Raw genomic sequence first — 23,616 nt, 5'->3', positions numbered from 1 at the left:
GAACCCTGACTAGAATCATATGAACTGCTTGTGAGGGATTGCGAGTTCAAATTTCTTCAGTGAGAAACATTTTTCGATCACGAGATTATCGTCATGGCTTTATATTACTGCAAAAAACTTCAGCCCAACTTGGATTGTAAACTGTTACTTTCTCAACTGCTTCTTTTTGATCGGTTGTTCCAAAGTTTTATTTCCAGTAGGGGGCCAGTTTACTGCAAGTTTATATTTCAGCCATGGCTTCGAAAAGGGGGTGTTGCAGTTGTTGTAGCAGGAGAGCTTTGATCATTGGCTTTGCTGTCTCAGGAACCTTTCTTCTTCTGTTGGGCTTGTTACTCAGTGTTGGTGGTGTGGGCTCTTTCATGATCAAAAGGCAAATAGAAAAGGTAGGTTTTGTTTATAAGCTTATTTTACCAAGATCCTACTTCAGACAGTGGCCTTAAAAAAATAATATATAGATTTAGGCCAGCCTAAAAGCGGAGCTCCTCAGTTATTTTTCGGAATGTTGTTGCTAATGAAAATAATCCAACATGTATGAGGTAAATTGCGAATGATTTAATAGTTTCAGCCGGAACTAGTATTATATCAGCAGATCGAGGTGTAAGATGGTGTGATTATGAAATATAGAGCCACGATTTCAAGGATTTCTGGGAAGCTACCAAAAATCTTGATCACATAACAGAACTGTCTTCTGTGCTTTTTGGTGGCATTTCTTGTTCTTTCCTACCTTATTCAGAAAGACAAGGCATTGTTATTAATCATTATATTCTTCCTTTGTTAACATGGGGACTCCCACACAAAAGAAGTTTACACATTTTTTTGTTGTGGGGACTGATTGAAATGTAGTGGTTACAATATACTCAGTCCCTGAATCTCTACCAAATGAAATCTCACAAAAATACCAAAACAGTATACATATGTGAAAAGTTGGAAAGTTTTGTTTTCTAACTTGTCCCCAAAGATACATTTAGCCATCTTCACTATTGTATGGAGTCTCCTCCTGCTAGAAGGGTTTGCAATAAGCAAAATCACCCTCGCATGAATGGTAATTACGATATTTTTTTTTTGCTGATCATGAATACTTGCATAGGCTTCTAATAATAATTTTATTATTCAATTTCAATGTGATTTGTTCTTTTTCTCGACTGGCATTGTGGACTACAAGAGCTGCGATTGGGTTCCATTGATTAATTTTGCTATGATTAAATTATACCAAGAATTATCAGTGAGCTAAGAGGAAGTTATATTATGTACATGTATTTTGTCTGCACTACACAGCCAAATGCACTCAAAGGTTATGAGGCATAGGTACATTTGTCAGAAGAGCCCAGCATATCCAAGATATGTTTTGATTGACACATCAATTAAGATAATTTACAGCAAAATGGATAAAAAATACATCAATATCCTACATGCACCAAAGCCAGACATGGGGTTATAAGGCAATCGTTTAAACAACAGATTGAAATAATTTATAAATTAGAGAACACTATTTCTACAACAGAATGGAACAAATTAACCTTATCGGACATTGCGAATGGCAAGGCTGTCTGTAGAATGTCACAAATTTCTCAACCCTTTCTTTCTACAAAAATGCTAATCCTGCAACTTTGCTTAAGACCCAGTTCTCCATTTCGTGTTGGCAAAATATCAATTTATGCCATGTCCAATGCAGATTATCACAAAATTGATTTAAAAGCTCAATAAATATCATTTTAAAGCCAAAAAGCCAATTATTTAAATAAACCACGAGTAAATTATCTCTAAGAAAAACTGATTAAATTAACAGGCACGTAAAAACAATTAGTTAATATGTGTTTCTTAATAATGTAATGCAGTGTATCTGTCACAATGTTGCAGCTATGATATTACTACAAACAGGATGGGTTGCAGAACTGAACCTCCAAGTCAGTTTATTCAAAGAACTTGGTGCAGAATTTATAATCCCATCAAGTTGTCTGTAAATACAGAGAAACCAAACAAAGCATTACAATCATAAGTAATGAATTACTAAACTCTTTTACATGTACTGTATGAACAGTGTATGTTCCATTAATATTGGGGATCTCTCAGAAGCTGCATCCATGATAAATTAATTTGTTCCCAGATGCATTTGTTTATAGAACTTTTCACAAATTAATGTCTCTGTCATAACAGTGACCTCTGTGTTCTCCAACAATTAGCACACAAGAAAAATACACTCAGTAAGATATTGTTTACAATAAAAATCAATGCCTATAAGCAATCATAAGGACCTTAAATTTATATTACCTCAGAAATATCTCACCAGGCCATGGTTGCTTTGAAAATCTTTGATGTGTTAATACAGGCTCCCCATCTGTAACCTGTTCATATCTTGACTGACAGGAACAGGCATGTAATTCCTTTCTTTGATATACAGTGTACTTCATTGTTAGCTGTTTACTGAGTGTTAGTAGTGAATCAAATGCTAGGGGTTGGTACTCCAACTTTCACTGTGGCAGGCTCTGCCCTGAGATACAAAGCAAACTTACATAACTGTTATGAACTTCGCCACTTGCTTTCGAGAGCAAATGCAATTTGCTTCAAACAAGCAACTGGAACATTGATGGTTACAACAATGTGCACAGTCCCAATCACAGGGTCATCCAGGCTGTTTGGTTGTACATATAACTGCACAACTGTATATGAGTTCAGCTTCCAGAAGAAAATCAGAGTTTGTCAGGATAAATACTGATGTTCTTGCTTACTCAATGAATGAATGTGCAGTTCCAGAAGATATTCACACCCAACACCCATTCACGGCCAGTCTTTAGAAATTCCAAATTAAAGTATCAGGAATCAAGAGCTCTAATAGAGAAAAAACCTCCATGTGGGGTATGAATCTTTTCTTGAAGAAAACAATGTCTGAGAAATCATTAATTACAAAATAATGTTTAAGAAACATCCTACCTTTCAGAGAATTTTGTAATCTACACTGTCTGGCCAGTTCATATACATGTATTTGACAAGTTGACACTGGGCGTGTTTGTAAATTTGTGCACTTCAACATCACATTACTATGTAGTAGCACTGGCCAACTAAAAACAAACAGCATAATTTGGTTAATTAATATACACTGTACATTATTAGGTTGAAATATTGGTGTAGATTGTTGCACATCAACAGATACAGAAACTATTTGCACCTGAATCATAATGAGTGAAAAATCGTGCATGAGACATTTACATGTACATGTAACAGCCCTCCACCTCAGAACCATCACAGATATGATATGATATTTTTAAACTCTCTGAAATTTCAGATTATTCAAGATTAACATATGCACATACATCATCTGGGGCAACTCTAAAACACTGAATTTGGAAACCGAAATCCGGAATCCAGAATCTGGAATCCAGAATCTGGAACCAAAAACCAGAATCTGGAATCCAGATATTATGAATGATGATAGAAATAATTCACTTCAGCAATGTCTAATAAATAAATATGAGCAAAAATCATTTTGTTGTTATTTATTTTCTTGGCTTTACTTCAGCCACAGACTGTAATTACTAAAAAATTATTGACTAGTTCTGAACAACCCTTAGCTATATATCTGGCCCCGTCGTTCAAAAGCTGCATAAAGCTATTCATTGGGTACATCACTATCCAGTCAGGGTTACTGATTTTTTGGGTGGATAGAGTTACTCATAGCCTGCGAGCAGGCTCTAGTATCTGTCTCTATTGTCTGAGCAGGCTAAATAGGTGTCTAGTGTTTTTCTGCATTGGCATGTCACCAAGAGCCTTCATGCGGCTTTGCTACTCACACCCCCAGCCCAAACACGAGAGCCTGCTCATAGGCTAAGTTACCCATCTTTTGTTCAAGCTGGCCCTGGTGAGAGCCCGGTTCTTGTCTAAATCAAATTGCTCTGAGAAGACTGGTGAGCAGCACATTAACAACAAGCTATTATAGGCTATTGCAGTGAGTTTCTGGCAGTCTTTCAGCATCTTTGAACAGCATGTGGTCTGATCTGTCAGCAAGTGAGAAGCAGATGGAAGTAAGTGTGCAACATTTCTACAAATTGTTTTAATATGATGGCCGCCAAGAATATGAAATGCTGATTTGTCACAGTATCAGTGTGGAAATTGTGTTAATCTGGAATTGGTCTCGTATCTGTTGGAAAAATCAAATTTCATATTTAGACCAGACGGGTTAGCCCTTGGACTTCGAAATTGGGGGGCGTGACCGTCAATGTACAGGGAGCTGCCACTGATGGATATCCTGTTCTCTATGACATTTTCTATCTTGTTCAGTATGTACTAGACATAAAGGATAAATTTATACTTCCGGTAAATTGAAGATCACTTATTAAACAAAATGGCAATTATCAGCAAGCTTATTTTAGACACTCTCGAGGTGCTTGGAATAAAATTAAGACGCACTTTACTGAGATTCTCATAATCATAGCCCTCACTAAAAATAACGGTTGCACAATTTCAACAGACGGGGAATTTTTGTTTCAAAAAAGGTTAAGTTTGAGGTCCTTTTTATTTGGCAGCTTACTTTTTACAGTCGAAAAGCTAAGCAAAACAATTTTCGCGTATTTGAAGAACTTATTTTCTTTGATTTGTGGATTCCAGTTTCCAGTTTCTGGATTCCGGTTTTTGGTTCCAGATTCCGGATTCCGGTTTCTGGGTTTTAGGGTTGCCCCATATTTAACATATGGTTTGCTTCACATTCAGTTTACACATGGCTGTTATCCAGCATAGGCAGACTTATAAGTTTTCCTTCAAAAATATATTGCAACAACTATTGCATCTTTCGCTACTTATTCTTGTGATGAAATGACACAAAATTCAAGAACAAGAAGTCATAAGCATAAAACTAACTTACATGGTAGTGCTTACAGTTCCTCTTACTGTCTGCATATGCTGTCCATAAACTGATGCTGCCTGGACAATGTACTCATTATTTTTCTGATCACACCTTTTAAAACATCACTGTTATATAATTTGTCCTGAAAAAGCAATACATGAAATGTTATGCCTTTGGCACTCACCAAATACCTTTACATGATGTATAATGTACACCACATCAACATTCACAATTCTCTTTACTTTCATTGTAACTCTTTTGTGTCATTTTCCCTCACTTGAAGACAGGACTTCCACATTAGGTTATAATTTGCCTCTGGAATCTCTATGAATTCACAGGGAGTGATAACAATTAAATCATGACTAATTTTAGCAAAGGAGGCATTCAAATGTCAGATTTTAATGCTAAGTTTATACAGTAACTTTACATTACTCTTCGTACATATATATAACCTCTCAATTATTGCACCTATAGACAGAAGGTGTGCTGGGGGAAGAAATGTTCTAAACTCTCTGAACGTTTCCCCCTTACCTGTAATAGGATGACTATTATGAACTACGGTTTGTAACCAACACCAACATCAGTTTATGTATACACATGTATATTTTGTTGTTGTCTGTAATCATAAAAAAATAAAAATTTAAAATCCTCCATAAAGTTCACACTCAATAGCACTGCTACATGTAGCACTGTTACTGGAAATCAATTTAAGTGAAACTGTTGAAACAGCTCTGCCAAAATTTTTCCTAGCAGTTAAGGCAGGATAACAGAATATACATGTAGCACACAGCAAAGGCTAGAGATACACACATGTTAGTTATCAGTTAGGATTTGGTGAGCTTCTGTGCTGTAGGTATGGTGGAAAATAATAGATTATCAGAAATGAAGGTTCCTGAGACATTTTGACAGCACTGAGAGGAATTAATATATAAATTCACAAAAGAAGGAGAAGTTCTTGCCCTGTCCAGTTCTCTGTAATAAAAATATCATTTACATATGAGTCATTTATATGTGGTTTGTGTTTAAAGCCGATATAATGCACACTCTGATTGGCCAATTCCAGTGCATTATTTACATTTACATGGTATACCTCAGTAAAACCATAAAACATTTTGTGCGACTAAAATAAAAAATATAAAAAATAAAAAGAAATGCCTAATTCATAACAATTTAAAATACTCAACACCAAAACGAATGTAATTCTTTACTTGAAAAATATTCTCCCGTAATGCCCATGGGTCAATTACAGGCATGCTAAAAAGTCCTAACGCAAAGTAAAAGGAAATTAAGAAAACTATTGCTTTTTTCTGGAAAATTGTAGCGACTGAAGACAATGATGGAACACTCTGAGAGTGCATTCTATCAACCTGATGAGATAAAATTTAAGGAGAATAGAGAATTCACGAAGTTATATCACAAACAAATTGGTACAGGACAGGAGAAAGGAAACTGTACAGCCAGGAAGAAACTGAAACTTTCTTCGACCAGCAAAAAAGTATGCATGCACAACAAAGAAAACAGTCAGTGACATTCATTTAATAAGTTAGTAAATAAAAAATTAGTGTGAAGAAGAGAGCAAAGAGAGAGAGAGTGGAGATAGGAGAGTGCTCTCTCCAACTAAATTGTGTATATATGTATGTAAAAGTTATTCTTATTACTGAGAAATGGTCAGGGCAAGAACTTCTATTACACTGTTCAATTTACCGAGTTAATTAGTACTATCTCACTTTTTTGGAACATTTCCATGTTAAGTGTAAATACCGCATTGGGGAATAACCTCTTATTAACAAAATACGGTCAATGTACCCCCAACCAAAAGCAATGGCACAAATAACATGAAATAGCCAATCAAAATCAAAGCAGAGCTTTATTTGCAGACAGGATTGCCATGCATAATCGTCTACTCGACATTTTGGATATAAGCATTTCACCAAACCGAACTAATTGGACAGACAACAAAATAAAACGAGGAAATCTACATTATAAACACAAGATGCATATCACTACATCTGAGCTCGAGTATCAACAGCAAATCCCTTTTCAATGAACGGTGACCGAATAAAAGAGAGGATAAAGAAAATTCGTTTAAGCTTGCGGTGTTAAAGTTGAAAAATTATTCACGCTTAAATTTGAATATTACTGAGAGTCTGTATTTTTGCCGACGGCTTAATTTAGCTATGCAGTCATTTTATTGGCAGTAGCTTTACCAGTCTTCAACCAATTTAACCTCGGAATTCACAAAAGCATTTCGCCAAACCGAATAAATTGAACTAATAAAACGAGGAAATCTCCATACTTTGTAATCACAATATGCAAATATTCACATAGGAACAAAAGTAAATTTAGCAAATCCTGTTCGCTTCGGCTTAAAATGGTTTGTAGACCTTTCTTGGTTCAGTTTTCAACAACAGAAGAACAAATTTTAGCAGTCTACGAAGCGGCAGTGCTAACTAAATCAGAGAAAACTTCAAAACTCGCCCGGCCGTGTTTACAAGTACGATTTTGGTTAAGCTTATTTTTAGATGTGAGGTTATAAGCTTAAATTGACGACGAAAATCGATAGAAAACATAATTTGTTTACAACTTACAGCAACCTCCAAAGCGACCCACGTGTTATTGTTTAGAGACGAGCGAAATCAAAACGATGCAATTTTTAAAATCTCTTACAGCATGGCTTCAAATAAGGAAGACTCTTAATGGATTCCAATTGAAAATAAGCTTATATCGCCGAGGAAACTTGTTAATTTTCATACCAAACGCAACAACAAAAGTCACTTACCGCAAGTTGGCAATTCAGTTCGGCCAGTGTAAATCTTCCAGGCAGAAACTTGCAGCAAAAGTTGTGAAGACTAAACTGAAGTTATATTTTCGATAGAGCAACGAATCAACCACTTCTTTCCGCTACGTTTACTGTTTTGCAATTTCTCTAAAACACTCGGGTACGTTTGATTTCTCTGATGTTCATCACCTGACCAAATCAGGTGACTTTTGAATTTTCTTGCACGGCTGCACAGCATCACGTTCGCGCGAATTTTGAACTTGGCCATGGGGAGTTCGGCAGTCTTCTGAATCAATTTGTCGGGTACTTTCGCCTCCTTTCTATAGCCCTCGTTAGCTTTGGTTCACGGCATTGTTCGGTATTATTTCACCTCCTTTCTCTAGCCCTTGACTAGCTATAATTCACGGCATTGTTCAGTACTGTTTCGCCTCCTTCCCCAGCGCTGGCCCGCTCAGTCTTTTTCGCGATCTTCTTCGCTACTTCTTTGCCTGTTAATTCTTGCTTTCTGTCTTTTGCTTCAGCGCAACCCTGTCTTAAAAATATTAAATCAACCTCCACTATCGTTTTTCTTTAAAAATCCCGCCAAGAAAAATGGCATTCACCCGCTACCAACTGAGGGTGCATGTCTCTGTCAACCTATTAGCTGGAGTATGGCCGCCATCTTGCGCGACTCCGTCGTCGTCGTCGTCGTCGTCGCCGTCGTGCGTACGCGCCCACGAGCAATACCGCTAGCCATGATAACCATGAGAAAATCAATTCATGGGTTTCCTTTTCTTCCCTATATGGGTATGGGGCTCCGCCGGAGCTCCGCTAATATATAGATTTAGGCCAGCCTAAAAGCGTAGCTCCTGTAACCCAAATTAAGCCAACCCAAAAAAAGGTAGAATTTTGATTGGAGTTTTGTAACTTTGCGTTGAGGTTTTCTGTATATTGTTTGACCTTCTGTTTTGAGTTTTAATAATCACTATATACACAAAGCAAAGCAGCAAAAAACATTTGTACAGAAGAAAAAGTTATAATGTGGTTAACTTTTAATCCTGGGTTTGCGTTAACCTGCTTCCGAACAATCCTGCCCTGTTTTCAACAAGTTCACCTGGGATGAGCCCGCGATCCAATCGAAAAACAGCACTTGGTCAGCGGTCAACTTTAAAAAAACACTCGACCTTGATGAGCTGTAAACTTGAGCCCGCGATATGGTCACGTGATAGTGGTCAGCGGATACCTTACTTTGACAGGTGTCAATTGATCGTAACTTGGATGTCCAATATCAAAGAGGTACACTGTAAACCAAGGCTGCATATCTCTGTCAACCTATTATTTGGAGTATGGCCGCCATGTTGCGCGACTCCGTCGTCGTCGTCGTCGTCGTCGTCGCCGTCGTGCGTACGCGCCCACGAGATATACCGCTAGCCATGATAACCATGAGAAAATCAACTCATGGGTTTCCTTTTCTTTCCTATATGAGTATGGGGCTCCGCTTGGAGCTCCGCTATAAGCTTGAGCTTAAAGACATATAAACAGAGTGCGATTTACAACTAAGCGAAAGATATTTCCCTTGGTAGCTGTAAATCAATAAAAATCTTTCGTTCATTTCAGAAGGTCCAGTTGAAACCTGGTGGCTTGGTTTTCAAGGAATGGAAACGTCCATCCGTCCCCATTTTCATGCAGTACTTTGTGTTCAACTTGACAAACCCAGACGAGGTATTTGCAGGAACCTCTATCCCCAGTGTAACACAGATGGGACCTTATTCATACAGGTATATCAGCAGGGTTCGAAATAACCAGATCAGAGTTAAATTTGAATAAAATCAATAAATAATAATCAATATGCACAATTTAATTAACTAAGATGGAAGGTACATTCTGTATTATATTAGCCAAGAAGCAGAAGTGAACACATCGAGGATAAAGGTCAAATTATAGTTTTCCAGCTTTGTTGGGACATAATTTTGGAGTTCAAAAGGAATGTCATTGATTTATGATTTTTGCATAATAGCCAGGTTGATAGGGAAGTGGGGGGGGGGGTCTGATATGAAAAGGTGGGGGGTGCTTGTCAGAAAACTTGAATTAAACCCCTAAAGGAGATCAATCTGGGTGTGGTTCAAGCTTTATTTGACCCCTAAAAGATACGACTTAGAATGGATTTAGACGCAATTACCAGCCACTATTCAGGAAAGGAAAGGCTGAGAGTACAAAACCCTGACCCCTTCCGTGGACTAGGTCCATGGACCGGGTCCATCAAAATATGGACCGGGTCCATGGACCCCCTATTTTTACTACCCCATATAAACAAAGACCACTGGTATACTTGATTGCTGGCTCACATGTCCATGTGACTTTACCCGCACTTTCTTTTGCGTCAAACATGGCTGAGGTGGACGAAAGTAAGCACTGCTCTTTCCGTTATGATTCCTTTGAGTTTCCTTGTAGGTTTTTTTATCTCATAGAGTTTTGATGTTCTGGGAAACAGCGTAACCTATAGATTATTCACTAATCCATAATAATCCGCAGGTTGCACGCGCAATGCATGATTTCCAAGAGCAATTTCAAGTTCACGTAAGAACATGGCTTGTCGAAAATAAACTGTGTTCGGTACGACAATGCATTTGTCATTATTTATGTTAGTGTTATCACTATGTTATGTAATGTTAGTGTTATCAGCCTCAGCCTTCGGCTTCGGCTGATAACACTTACCTTGACCTTGATTATTCCAGATATCTCAAAAACCTCTTCCAATAATTGTTTAAAGAAATGTTATTAAAATGTGACTTTATGAAAGATTGCAAAGTTGAAAATTAATTAAATATTAAATTGAAATATTACTGTGAATTCATTTTTTTCAATATTTTACTTATTTTATTTTTATTTATTATTGTTTACTATAGTATTTTTAGGGGTAGTAAAAATAGGGGGTCCATGGACCTGGTCCATATTTTGATGGACCCAGTCCATGGACCAGGGGTCCATGTTTTGTACTCTCCCTAGGAAAGGAGCTCATACTAGTAAACCGAACTCGAGAGAAAGGGGGAATTCGAGCCTAAAAACAGAAATGAGAGTGTTTCTTTTATTAATATTTTTTGGGTGCACCCTTGAAGATACTTTGGCAGTTAAAAAAAGTGGCGTTTCATCCTCAACACCCAAAGTGAGACCAGAACCCTTGATTTATACCTGTAAGCAAGTTGACAAGCATCAGTGACCTTTTTATATGGGTTTCCCTTTTGCGCTCTTGTATTATTTTTCGCAGCCTAAACTAGTGCACTTTCGAAAAAAAATTGTGAATTCTAATGGATTCAAGGAAAGAAAAGTCCATGTCAACGACTGTGTTATTTCTACCAAATTCTCTGAAAATTATTGGTGACAAGATCATGTGTGGTGAAACAGATATTGGGACTGGGACTGGAAAATTTTCATTGCAGTTATGTTTGAAAAACTGTTCATAATCGCTTTGGAAAGACTGTGGAAATAATTGAATGTCTTTAGTTATGGTAAGGTAGTGTTTTCAAAAAATCCTGGTACTACCAGGATAGAAGTCTCTTGTTGGTGACTCAGGAAAAGTTGGCAGGTATAAATCTTAGAGTGTAAGAAACCCTGTCTGACTGATAGTGCAATACTTGAATAGGAGAACAATGTGTTTACCTGGGGGGGGGGGGGGGGAGTCACACATGAAAATGACGGGGGTGCTTGTCGGAAATTTTGGAAAGAACCCTTAAGAGGTACCAAGATGCTGTTTTGTGGGCATGTTTTGAGATTTTTTTCCCTTAAGAGGTACCATTTCTGAAACAACACATAATCTCCTGTCATATTTTTCTCGGTTCAATATCCTGAAGGTACTGGGAATAGCAAAAGCACCCACTGGACATGGAACTTTTGGGGCTGAACACCCTCAGAGGTACCAAGACCACTTTTTAAACCCCTAAAAGGTATGATGAGCACCCCCCGCCTTTTTATATGAGAGTCCTCCCCCGGTGTTCATCTTTTTAGAGAATTAAGCCAGGTTAAAATAATCATTAATAACTGTGTTTGTGTTGCAGAGAAATCAGGTCAAATGACGTGGCCAACTGGACTAAGGATGATAGTGTTGTAACATTCATGCCAAACAGAACATACATTTTTGATCCTGATACCTCTTGTGCTGGCTGCAATGATAAGGATGACACTTTTGTTACTGTTAACATTCCACTATTAGTAAGTAGACTAGTATAAAAAGGGTAATGCAATTAGACCCAGAGCCATTTAATACAAATTTTATTTAATATGTTGATGTTGATTCCAATAATAATTATTATTAATTACTGTAATACATTTATTTGCTTGAATATTTGTAGAGAACAAAGGCATAACTGTTTTAGTGTTGAATAATGGTTGGATAGGGCTGCTGTTTCAACTGTTTTTATTAATTCTTTGGAATTTATGTTTGGAAGAGTGCCACTTCTGCTGATTTTACATACACAGTACTTAGAAGATTTCTATCCTGATTTTTTGTAAGCTGAAGCTTGCCAGGTTGCCTTGAAATTCAAGTGCCCTCCCCCCCAATTTTTCATTTTATTTTATTTTGTATTTTAAATTATATTTATGTAATATTACCAGTAAATAAGCAACTTGCACAACCTTGTACAGGTAGGGATGGGGTAGGTGATCCAATGAGTACATGTATGTGCCTAGATATGGACAGGTCTGTATATATAGACTCTGATTGGTAAAAAAAGCAGTGATCATTACCCAGTGAGTTAGAGATGCTACGTACATGCACATGTAGATTTCAGGGGATGGGATGAGTGAGGAACAAGAGGCAAGCCTGCAAATAACAGTTGGTCATCGGACAATTTTCTTGTAAATTTGAGGTTTTGACAGCTAAAAGTTCAGCCAGGTCGGACACTCTGACCAGGCATTTCAGCTAAAATGAAAAACATTTTAACTGGAAATTTGTGGTGGAATATGGGACAAGTTATTTTGTTATACTACCACACAATACTACGCAAAAAAGCTTTGTTATTGGTTCTGTTTTTATTCCAATTCTGAGAATTTTATCACACGCAGTGGGCCATCTCAAATGTTATGTCGAATTGTAAACACCTAGTGGTGTGGAATTAATTTTCAGTCGTAACACATTGACCCGATTAAGATATTATGGAAATTGAATACACAGCCCAAATACTCACGTGTCGTTTATCTGAATGCAATCGCTTTCAAAAACTTTAAAACCTTTAAAACGTCACCAAATGTTTTTCTAGTCCGTATGATCAAAACTCAGTTTAATTTTTAACCCTTTATAGTTTTTTTGCGTCTGTCAGTGTGGTTGAAATATAGTTTCCTTACCACAGATATGTTTTCGTGAAAAGCGTGAATGTACAAATTAGTCACGCGTTATAGTCACGACCACCTCCAATTGCACATTTTAAATAATTACACAAATTTTTTATTCAATTGACCCCAAAAACTTTCAGAGGAAACTTGCTTTCAGAAAAAGTCGAAGAATTCATCTCAGCCAATTTTCAAGTCTCTGAATGTTGTTGTGAGCTTTTATACTGACAAGCTGTCCATGCGGGAGATTGTGTTTCATCGCTTTGCCTGTTTTCGCTAGACATCGTGGGAAACTTGTTACGTTGGAAACGCCTGTGTGACTAGGGGTATAAACGTTTGTAAATTTGTCAATTTTCAACTGGTAAAATAATACCAAATGTAATGTAAAGGTCCCCTTTCTGGTGCTAGTAGCGATTTTACATTCAGTTGACTATTAAGCTACTTGAATTTGCAAACAATATTTTGGCAAAGAGTCTACACTGTAATACCGAAATGTCTCAAATGTCTCTTTTTAATTTCTAACGACAAAAAATTTTTTTGTCCGACCAGACTGGCTTTTTGTCAGGTCAAAACTTGTCTTTGTCCTGACAAATGACCTGCCTAAGGACGAAAATTATGTGCAGGCTTGAGAGGCATCTATTTTCTCAGGCCACTGGCTTAAGATCACTAACTAGTGACTTACTCTTGTTGCTTCTTATCTTTTCACAGGCCGTTGCTTTGTGGATAAGAAATACCAACTATAGAGAGGAGCAAAAAGACTGTTTTGATTTCATACAGATAGCAGCTAATGAAGATGGTGTCAAACTGTTTCAAAGAAAGTCAGTTTTTGAATTGCTCTGGGGATATAATGACACATTTCTGGCAGATTTAGTTGATGCAAGTAAGCTACCTCCTCCATTTCCACAATGTCCAGGTCCTGAAGGAGGATTGACAGACTTTGTTCAATTGCAGGTGCGTCAGATAGTGCAATAATATGATTATATGTACCGCATTTGCAAGCTTTGGGGGAATATTACTGACTGGTACTCTTTAGTTGTGTTACAAAAAAAAGACCTGAACTGATAACCTGTTACTGTTTACTTTAAATTGAACATTGCTTGTAAGTCACCCCCCCCCCCTCCCCCAATTCTCTTTTAAGTCCTGTCCCCTCAACCATGTTTGATATAAATAAGCCCCCTAGGGGTTTGATAGAGAATGCACTTGATGGGTCTATGTAAACATGCACTTAGAGCTGTTATTCTAGGCACAACCCCACAGTCAAATGTTGAAGAGATCTGTGGATACGTGTAGGGCAGGTCTAAAAGTAAGGTGAAGTGTGTTAGGTAGGGAGTGACCCTGAATAGTACTCTTGTTATGGTTGGCTCTCAAAAATGGTAATGGCAATATTCCTCATCCCTCAACTCCTCCCCCTCCCCCACCTGTTGCCGCTAACCCCACGCACCCATTTTAGACCTGCCAAGATCTGTACGTGACATATCCTGCCGTATAATTATACGTAGTTGCTCCATTTTTGAAGTGTGCCTAAGGAAATTCATTAGAAATGCCCAAACACATTTTATCTAGCTTGAAAAATGTGATTTGTTGATATTTTGTTGAATAGTTTATCACACTTAGTTTTAGAGATCACTGTGGAACCTCCTTTGAGGTGACCCCCCTAGGAAATAAAGAAGTGTCTTTTAATTGTGGTGCCCTCTGTAAAGTAAAAGGTTTGACTTATTACTTAACATTTGGGAACAACCATTTGTAGTCCCAAATGAGCATAGCCTGGAAGGATGTGCTGATTAAAACAGCCTGATAAGGAGCCAATAGTCCTTGTTCTGATTTTATTTGCTTGTATTTTATCGCAGTACAATAACACATATTACGGCATTAGTGCTGTTAATACTGGACAATCTGACATCAGCAGACTTGAACAGTTTACCATGTGGAGAGGACAAACGTAAGTACCTTCTGATATTAAACAGTTATATATTGTCAGTATTTATTTCGCATCGTTGTATTAACATTTTCAGCAGAGGGCAGACAGTTATCAGAGGCCGATAAAACATTTTGAACTGAACTTCTTTCTTAGAAAACCTTTCCTCTAGATAGTCAAACTAGGCAGGCAAAATCAGCCTTGCAGCCAGTTAATTTTCGGTCTCTGAGGATGGTTTCACATCCATATACTGTATAATACTTTGTTAAGCTAGTAGAAAGAACCTTTTTCTCATAGGACAATACTAGACTCATATTATGAAGACCTACAGTGTAGTAAATGGGCAGCTTAAATTGTCCATACCTAAGTCTTACTCTTACAGTATATGCGTTTTCTATTACTATATCTCAGGTGTGTTGTGGATTAAAACTTTGCATTCATTTGGTATTTGATTGATTTCTTTTAATGTGCAGCCATTTATCATGGTGGAGTGACGAATATGCAAACATGATCAATGGAACAGGTATTTCACATGTTCACCATCTTTTGCTGTTATCTTTTGTGTGTTTTTAGTCTAACAGTCAAAGTTTGCTTCTGCAAGAAAATCCTTTTCCATCTACATGAATCTGGAACTGTGAAAGTTTTGGGTAATGGTTCAAGAAATTATTGGTCATTTCTGAAGGGTTTTCACTGTATATTTCCTTTAATGTGTGAAGTTTACATTGTAGTGGGTTAATCTTTCCCCAGATGGGGGATAGGGCCAGTATTGGTTTCCATAATCAATATATCTTTTTTTATGGGATGTGGTGATTGGCCCTCTCCCCAACCCCAACCTTGAAGTCTAGGGTTTTTCTATTAGGATGTCCTTCCCTTAAAGGGTTCCAGCTATTTAATGGAGCTGGAGATTTGCCTTTCGCTATTGTCATTCAGCCACACAGTATTGCCAGGGTCAGCAATCTTATGACTCACTGACAGAGCATTTTAGAGATGGTGGGCATTTGTCAGCTACCTTGGGGCAGCAGTAGCTCTTTCCAGGATCTTTTACCAGCTTTTGACCCTTTTTGTGTAAAGCCTCCAGGGAAATTTGATGCCCTGTATGGAAATTATACAAAATGGCTCATTCCGTGCAGGGGCTCAAAAGAGGGACAGTGAAGGACAAGATCATTATAAACTGCAAGAGAAAATTGTAAATTATCCTGGGCGGCATGAGCCAGTGTGAAGTTTTATGATGTTTTATTGGTTGAAATCCATTCAGTGGGCCTCCTTGTGTCAATCAAAGTTGTACATGCACATTACAATTAGACAGCCCTTTTGAAAAGGTAACTGAGTGACCACTAGGCCCGTGACTGGATTGATGATGCTTTTAAAGAGGCAGAAGAGAGACAGGTTTTTAATAATGATATTAATTATTGTTTTTTCGTATTTAAAAATGTACTAGATGGTACACAGTTCTCACCAGATGTTAGTAAAGACGACATATTGTACATTTTCTCGCCAGATATTTGTAGGTATGTATTGTTGTTTGAAAACAACTTCAGCACAACCTCATTATACCGGTAATACTTCAGTTCCTGTTTCAATCTATTACCCTGATAGTGAGCCAGATTGCTTGAAAGTGCCAGTGCACTTAACCCCAGTTTCTGTTCTCATTAGAAACCAAGAGAATTTAGGATTGCTAGCACATGGCTAGGTAGCCCTAGTTGTAGAGGAATTTTTTGAAACACCTGGCAACTCTGAAAGCGGAAGTTTTGTGACACCAAGGTCTGCAGTCCCGTATTCCATGAGGATATTCATGATACCGTATTGGATCAAGAAACTATTCACGAAGTTTCTGCTGCCTTGACCATAATCATTTTTACGATAGCTGCGGAAATACAGCTATACATAATGAAATAATGTTTTGGCGGTTGATTGTAAATTAATCGTTGCTGAGATGAATTTAGAGAAGCTCATGTTTTCAGGGCTAGACCTTGCATTGGTTGAAGAAAGTTTGTTGATATGTACTTGTATTCCTACAGATCTGGTTATTTACGGTACGATTCTGAAGTAACTGAGAAGCGCATCAAACTGTATCGTTTCACTATCCCAGAGGAAATGTACCTAAGCGGTGACGTATACTCCCCCAATAAAGGCTTCTGTGTCTCCCCCGGGTGCTTGCCAACTGGCTTGCTAAATGTCAGCCTTTGTCAGCCAATGAGTAAGTGAAAGTTAACTCTCACAGCCTTCTTGAAATCACCACAAAATTCCAGTAGTGAAATCAAACAAACCATGGCTTGTTTTTACTTAAGAACCTTGTTTTAGACATCTTTACGTTTTTTTTGGTGTGGGGGGGGGGGGGAGGGCGTGGGGAGGGCGTGGGGAGGGCGTGGGGGAGCGGTCCTGCTTTTGAAAGGTTTTATGCCTTTTACAGGAGGTCGATTTTTGTATCTGAGACATTTCAGTTGTACATATAAGAAGTATTACATCGTAAAAGTCTAGAGCGATAAAGATATTAAACAGTAGGATTGTTGGGCAATTATTGAAAGAACATTACTGTCTTTTAAAATACTGGAATGACTTTTAAGTGTAATTACAAACAATCTTAACAACATGGAATTAACAAACTGAAGAAATCATATTTGTCTTTAGCAAAATGAAGCTGAATATAAGTGATTTAATGGTATCTGATGGAATTTGACCTTCGAGAGCTTGTTTTGGAGGCGAGAAATGGGACAGCTGAATATTTGTAGAATTTTTTCTTTATCTGCAAACATGGAACCTTTTCCCTAAGATAAAGACTAGTTTTCCATTATTTTTTTTTTCTGGCCAGTCAGAAAAGGGGGCAAATTACAATCCATTAATACTTAAAGCATAAGTAGAAGAGAGACGAAAGAATTCCGCGTTTATTGCAAATCTCTCCCACAAGGCATACTGTCATTGTTTTGCAGTAAGTAATCAGTCTTTGCGGGTATTTCCTAGATCCCCCTGTGGTAATGTCACCTCCACACTTCTATCAAAGCAACAAGTCTCTTTTGGAAACAGTCAACGGACTTCACCCGATGAAAAGTGCCCACCAAACATTACTTGACGTTGAACCAGTAAGTAAAGGGATATCTGAAAAGGAGTATATTGTTGCATACAGCAACGTCATATTATGCGAGGCTAGAAAAAAAAAAAAAAAAAGAAAGAAAAAATCTTTGGTTTACTTTCCGACCATGAAATATGGCATTTGTCACATATTGAACCCACCTCACGGGGTAATCAAGTGTTATGGGCGTGGTCGTGAATTTCTGGAGGTCCTGGTTTCAAGTCGAGTTGGATTTTTCTTTCTGTGGTCACAATTTCAGCTCCACCACTAAGCGAATAATCAACTTGCAGCCTTCTGCCAGTCGTGATTTTTGACTATTTTGTACTAATTTGAAACATTGCTTTCATGAACATTTGGCTAGAAGTGCAAACTGTGTGGCAGTTGACATAGAAAACAACGTCACAGCTCAACTTTGAGTTTGAGTGTTGGGTTTGAGTTGTGTTCTCCAATTTCTTTCCACAGGGTTATTTATGTTCAAAAGGAAATGTATGGGTTATTTCCAAGACTTAAAATCACTTCAGTGTAATTTTCCTGTTCCATGCTGTCTAGCACATGGGTTTCATTAAATGACCTCAGTCACGGTATTTTGAGTTATTTTGGCCATATGCAAAGTTACCTTTAAATTGAAGGAACCTGAAAGTAGCAGTTTATTAAGATAGAAAAGCACCTGGTAGATAATAGTGAACCATAAAGAAAGAAGAATGGTTAAGGATGGAGAAGATTAACGTGGATTACAAACGACGAACTTGAAAAATTTAGGATCAACTTTTGAAGATGCACTAACCGTGACGTAGCTTTAAGGGCTGGGTACCGAGCAGATTGACCGGTTGTGGCGATGATTTTGCCCACCTGGTTTGAACAAATAGAGGAAAATTTTCCTTAGTAAGATGTTCAATTCAAAACGTTTTCTCCGTCTGTGAAAACCAGTTGCCCTCCTGCCCCCTCTAGCACTAGTGCTACATTGCATTGTAATTGTACCCGTGTATCAATAAACGTTGCTTCCTATTTTTCTTCTCTTACAAGTTAACTGGCATTGTGATGCGTGCTGCTAAGAGACTTCAGGTCAACATTGCTTTGGAGCCGGTGGACACTTTTAAGTAAGTTCAGAAATTCCATCATTTTCTTACTCTGCATGCATTTGCTTTCTAGCGAATAAGAAATGGAAGTTTGATTCGTAGGTAGTGAGGAGGGATGGTGAGAGAGTTCATCACCCTTGTAGGTCTGGTTCCCTATGTTATTCCTCTCAAGCTACCTTGACGTCACTCTCGGCTTCAAACCTCCCAGGAGGGTCTTGAAATAGCCAATCCTGTGAGGCGAATTTTACTCACGTGACAGCTCAAACGGCTTCATCCTCATCGAAAACATCTATGTCACGCGCGTGTGGATAACATCCGCCGGAGAACTGGACACCATATCTAAAAATATCTTGAGAGGGACTAGCATAGGCGTACAGTGGGGGCGGGGGGGGGGGGCTGCAGGGTATTCTACAAAGTTTTATACGGGGAGGCTCCGCCCCAAGATCCAACCCCTTACCCTTTTTTAATACCATTTTGACAGAAAAGGCACGCCTTCCGTATACTTTTTACAGAAAAAAGGTACACCTTTCACACTGCATCCCTTTTCTAAACCCTTGGAGTGAAGTTAATGAACAATATTACGGCTTATTCGAGTTTGAAGGGGAGGGGGAGGGGTGGGGTGGGGTTGGGCGTTTATATTCGAGGCTGGATGTTTATTGACTTTTACTGCCTTTAGGATGGGCGCTTATTCGAGGTGGGCGCTAATTCGAGGTTGGGCGCTAATTCAAACAAATGCGGTATATATTGCGAGCATAACTGTCCAAATAACTTGTTGATTTGGATATATTTGCGTTAAATTAAGAGTTCACTTAGCTCGGAAAGTTATCAAATAATCGTGTGCTTCTGTATGGGTATTCGTTATACCTCCTAATTCAAATTCGCTTTCCCATTGGAGGAGAACGTGTCACGTGTCATGGGTCAAAACTCGCTAACTCCCTAGGGCGAGCAAACCTCACCATTTCCCTAGAAAAACAACAACTTGACCTTTTGGCCCACACGTGATCAGGTCGTGCACCTTGAAACCGCGTCAAATTTATTTGTGTGCCAGCCAGTGTCATACAAATAACTTTTTCGCAGTTTTCTCGATTTGTGAGGGAGGTATAACAAAACACTTAATGACTGGTCCCACGGGAAACAGTGAGTTTTGTTTCCCTTCGACCCTCAATGTTCCCCTCGGCTCCATCTTACCATCTTACTTACTTTATTTTCAGTCAAACCAGTGGGAAATTTAAACCAGTATTTCTGCCTGTTATGTTTGCCAACGAGGTAACTTAATTTTTGTTTGTGGCATCTTTGTGTTGCGTAAACATAGTTCTTGTTTTCTTGCAATTGTGTCTTTTTGTTGACCATAAGACCGTGGAGTTTACTTCAATTTTTTATATTTTGAGGGTGGAAAAAATTTCAGAAAGTGATGGGGGGCTTTGAAGCAAGTGTCCATTGGCTACTTGTACTAAGATATAACAAAGGCAAACTTTGTGAGCCAAATAGGTTAAGTCTGTATACAAGCCAAGCGGCCCATCAGGCCGGAGCTTATGTCTGGTTTCTAAGTAGAAAGAAGCGATTAGGAGTATTTCTTCTTCCCCTTGGACAGGATGCTAGTCCACCGCCGGGTTACCCCAGCATTAAATTCGCCAGTACCCATTATACACCTGGGTGGAGAGAGACACTGTGAGAGTAAAGATTCTTGCCTAAGACCACAACACAAATGTCCCCGGACAGGACTCCTTAATCCGGAATGGAGCTGGTGCACAATACATTATAAATCAATCCAAACTCGTTGTCTACCACTGCTGTCGCCTCGTATTTGGTTCAGTGTTTGGTGCTGCTGCATTTTCAAAGCTTATGCGTTCTCATAAACGTCTTGTACATTTACTATGCAACTCTCGTAGGGTCCCATCATCAAACTTTCGGACAATTTAAGGGAATGAACGGGGCACGTGGAGGTAAGCTTGTACGTTTGACATCTGTGGTCCGCGTACTGACGGTTAGTTTCCTCCTTGTAGAGTGCACTGATCACGGACCAAAAGGCTGCAGAATTCCGCCACCAAGTGTACCTTCCTATCAAGTTAACAGAAGTAGTCCAGTATGTTCTGATCGCGTTGGGCAGCCTGTTCTTGATTGAAGCGTTTGCGCTGCTGTTGCCTCCTAACAAGATAACTAAAATGTGCTGTGGTAGCGAGGTGGGCAACTCACACTTCTGACTTGCTGATTGTTTACCCTGTAAAGTCTACCCCAAACAAGACACAGCAACGCAGAACGTTCAGTTTTGACAAGTGCACCCAGGCTCCTCTCTTAAGTTCCAGGCCATTCTCTTTCATCTATCTTCGACCTGGGAGCCTGGGCTCCCTTCACGCAAGCTACAAGAAGTTCTAAAACGTCATTATAAATTCGTTGTGTCGTCACAAAAGTTTCCCAAAAAATGAATATTACGGTGTGGAAATGGGAAAGTTCGCCTCAACAATTAGGTTCTTTTTCATCACCTCTTGTAAACCCCTCCCTCCATTTCACTGGGGCCGATACAGGATTTTAGAGAAAGGGGTGCGCATTACGGACTTGTGATGGCGGTCCCCTGTAACGGGGGCTGGGGGCATCTTTCCCTGGGAAATTTTTAAAATTGGGTCCTCGGAAATGCGATTTCCGGCATTCTGATGCCAAGTCAGCGTGTTATAATGTCTCAGTTTTTTAGTTTAGGGGGAGTTCGACCGAACCCCCCCCCCCCCGAACACCCTCCCTAGATCCGCCCAAGATTACACAGAAACAAACGATCAATTTATATGAAGGTGAATGCAGAATCTTCTCATTCTTGTACATTACATCCCATCCTTGATAGGAAAAGTAGCATGGGGAAAAGATACTCCGATTAAAAAAAAACAGACCTTCGTAACTTAGCGTGATCTCCATCCACTGACTTGTAGTTGAAAATGTTATCATTGGAGACGAACTGATGTAGTCAAATTTTTCTAAGTCGGTTATGACTGTTGGGTAGATAACTTCAATCCAAGCAATTCTTTCAACAAAAACTTATCACTTCGCATTTCCGAACGCCGTAAGCAGAAAAAGAAAGAAATATAAAATTTCTACACCGGGTTTTTCTGGCGATCATCCCTCAGGCGAACGTTTAGTTATCTTTCTAGCCTCTACACTCCCCCCCCCCCCCCCTTTTTTTAAATCAAGATATGGAATCTCTCCACACGTGGCTTTAATTGTTAAAATTTTAATTTAGGATTATTGGTAACTATTTCCCTTTTCTGTTTTTGAAAGAGGTTAAAGTTCTGATTTATTTGTTATTCACTTCAGGATGACAGAGACGATGCCGAGAAAAAACCACTTGTGTATAAGAGGTAACCCTGTAAGTTCTTTGTTTGTGAATCCTTCATTGCAGTTAACTGCCTGTCTCTGATCCGTTTTTAAATTTTAAACATTCCAGACCATTCCAGTTTTACAAAATCTATTTGACAGTACATTCTTGTGTAGGTACGTTTAGTCCAAAAATTCCATTTAAGCCTCAAACTGGCCATAAAATAACAATGCATGCTTTTTTTCCCCACAGTACAAAGGTCTATTTTACTAGTTAGAAGAGCTGTGGTACTCAAAAACCCTACAGACTGATAAAGCAGAATACTGGAACACTGGCACAGGGAATAACCGTATTTGTATTCGAAACTGCGATCAAGAACATTTACACAAATGTAGCGTCCAGCCAAGAGAAGATGAGGAGTAAGACAGTTTCAGGTATTCCGCTACTGAAAGAGGCCTTTTTGTGACGTAATCCCTGTCAAGTTATTTTTAGGTCATTCTCAGTTTCAGAAATCCTCGGAGGGTTTAGAAATAGCCAATCCTGTGACAGAAATTTTACTCACGTGACAGCCTAAGAGGCTTCACACACTCTGTAATCAACGTTCGTGATCCGCGGGAGAACTGGAAACCATATCTAAAAATAACTTGAGGGACTACCCAGAGAGTAGGGCCTGTATCTTACCCTTCATTTTCTCTTAGTAATACTTATTATGGGCTACAAAGTTGTTCTTACTTTTGTTTTAATATATACCAGCTGGGTACGAAGTGTAATATAGAGATTTTAGTTTCGATTTTTGAGTTTGTAATCAAAAGGAACGGATTATAACTGCATGTTCACATCGTAGATAGCAACTACATTGTACAGTCAGTTCTGCAATTCTTACATTTTTTTGAAGATTGAATACAGAGAAAACGCATTCGCTATTATGCAGAATCATCGCTATCAGCAACGTCTAGTATTTAAAGACATTTTGATATATTTTCGAAGGAAATACTTTTAAAAAAATAGCAATAAAAATGACAACAGTAGCAAAACATACAGCGTTAGATATTATCTTTGTTTTGGTAGTTCAGGTCTTCTATTTAGATTGATTTTCAAATTATTCCTCGGAATGTAAGGTGGTTTTGAGCTGTGCTATTTATCCAAGATTTTATTTTTGACAAGCTGATCGAAAGCACGACTTTCCTTTAGCTATATTATTAATAAGTCGGAATAAAGGTTTGTAAAAACCTTGTAGTTTGACAGTTTATGCATCAAATGTTCAGTTAAATAAATTATAGAAAACGCCATACATATGGATGTGTACTAGTATTTTTTTTAGAATAAAAGCGTTTTCTTGAAGAGTT

The 23,616-nt window shown here is 38.5% G+C and overlaps 1 protein-coding gene and 1 long non-coding RNA gene across 6 annotated transcripts; one reads left to right on the top strand and one right to left on the bottom strand.

Annotated features, from left to right (window-relative positions):
* Position 1: 1 nt before the first annotated feature.
* On the top strand, positions 2–23,613 carry LOC110055546 (lysosome membrane protein 2-like). Of its 2 annotated transcripts, none has more exons than XM_020761938.2 (14): positions 2–383; positions 9,210–9,370; positions 11,645–11,798; positions 13,623–13,865; positions 14,762–14,853; positions 15,303–15,352; positions 16,268–16,337; positions 16,848–17,026; positions 17,788–17,906; positions 18,920–18,993; positions 20,184–20,238; positions 20,976–21,152; positions 22,270–22,313; positions 22,523–23,613. In XM_020761938.2, exons 1-14 carry the CDS (start codon positions 234–236, stop codon positions 22,545–22,547), a joined length of 1,593 nt encoding a protein of 530 aa, XP_020617597.1. In that variant the 5' UTR covers positions 2–233; the 3' UTR covers positions 22,548–23,613. The 2 variants fall into 2 exon arrangements, with proteins under 2 accessions (XP_020617597.1, XP_020617598.1); XM_020761939.2 differs by having other exon boundaries at positions 22,270–22,321.
* On the bottom strand, positions 533–8,436 carry LOC149103637 (uncharacterized). 4 transcript variants are annotated; one of them, XR_016201999.1, is made up of 6 exons: positions 7,614–8,436; positions 5,366–5,450; positions 4,853–4,976; positions 2,929–3,056; positions 2,269–2,488; positions 533–1,955 (listed from the first exon to the last, which is right to left on the bottom strand). It is a non-coding gene; the product is annotated as an uncharacterized LOC149103637 (long non-coding RNA). The 4 variants fall into 4 exon arrangements; XR_016201998.1 differs by lacking the exon at positions 533–1,955 and having other exon boundaries at positions 2,148–2,488; XR_016202000.1 differs by lacking the exons at positions 533–1,955; positions 5,366–5,450 and having other exon boundaries at positions 2,148–2,488.
* Positions 23,614–23,616: the final 3 nt, after the last annotated feature.

The sequence above is a fragment of the Orbicella faveolata genome, unplaced genomic scaffold (genome assembly GCF_042242905.1).
Source record: "Orbicella faveolata isolate gen_17 unplaced genomic scaffold, um_ofav_v1 contig_35, whole genome shotgun sequence".
Lineage (NCBI taxonomy): Eukaryota > Metazoa > Cnidaria > Anthozoa > Scleractinia > Merulinidae > Orbicella > Orbicella faveolata.
Note: the sequence above shows the minus strand (reverse complement) of the source record. Positions and strands in the feature narration are given on the sequence as shown.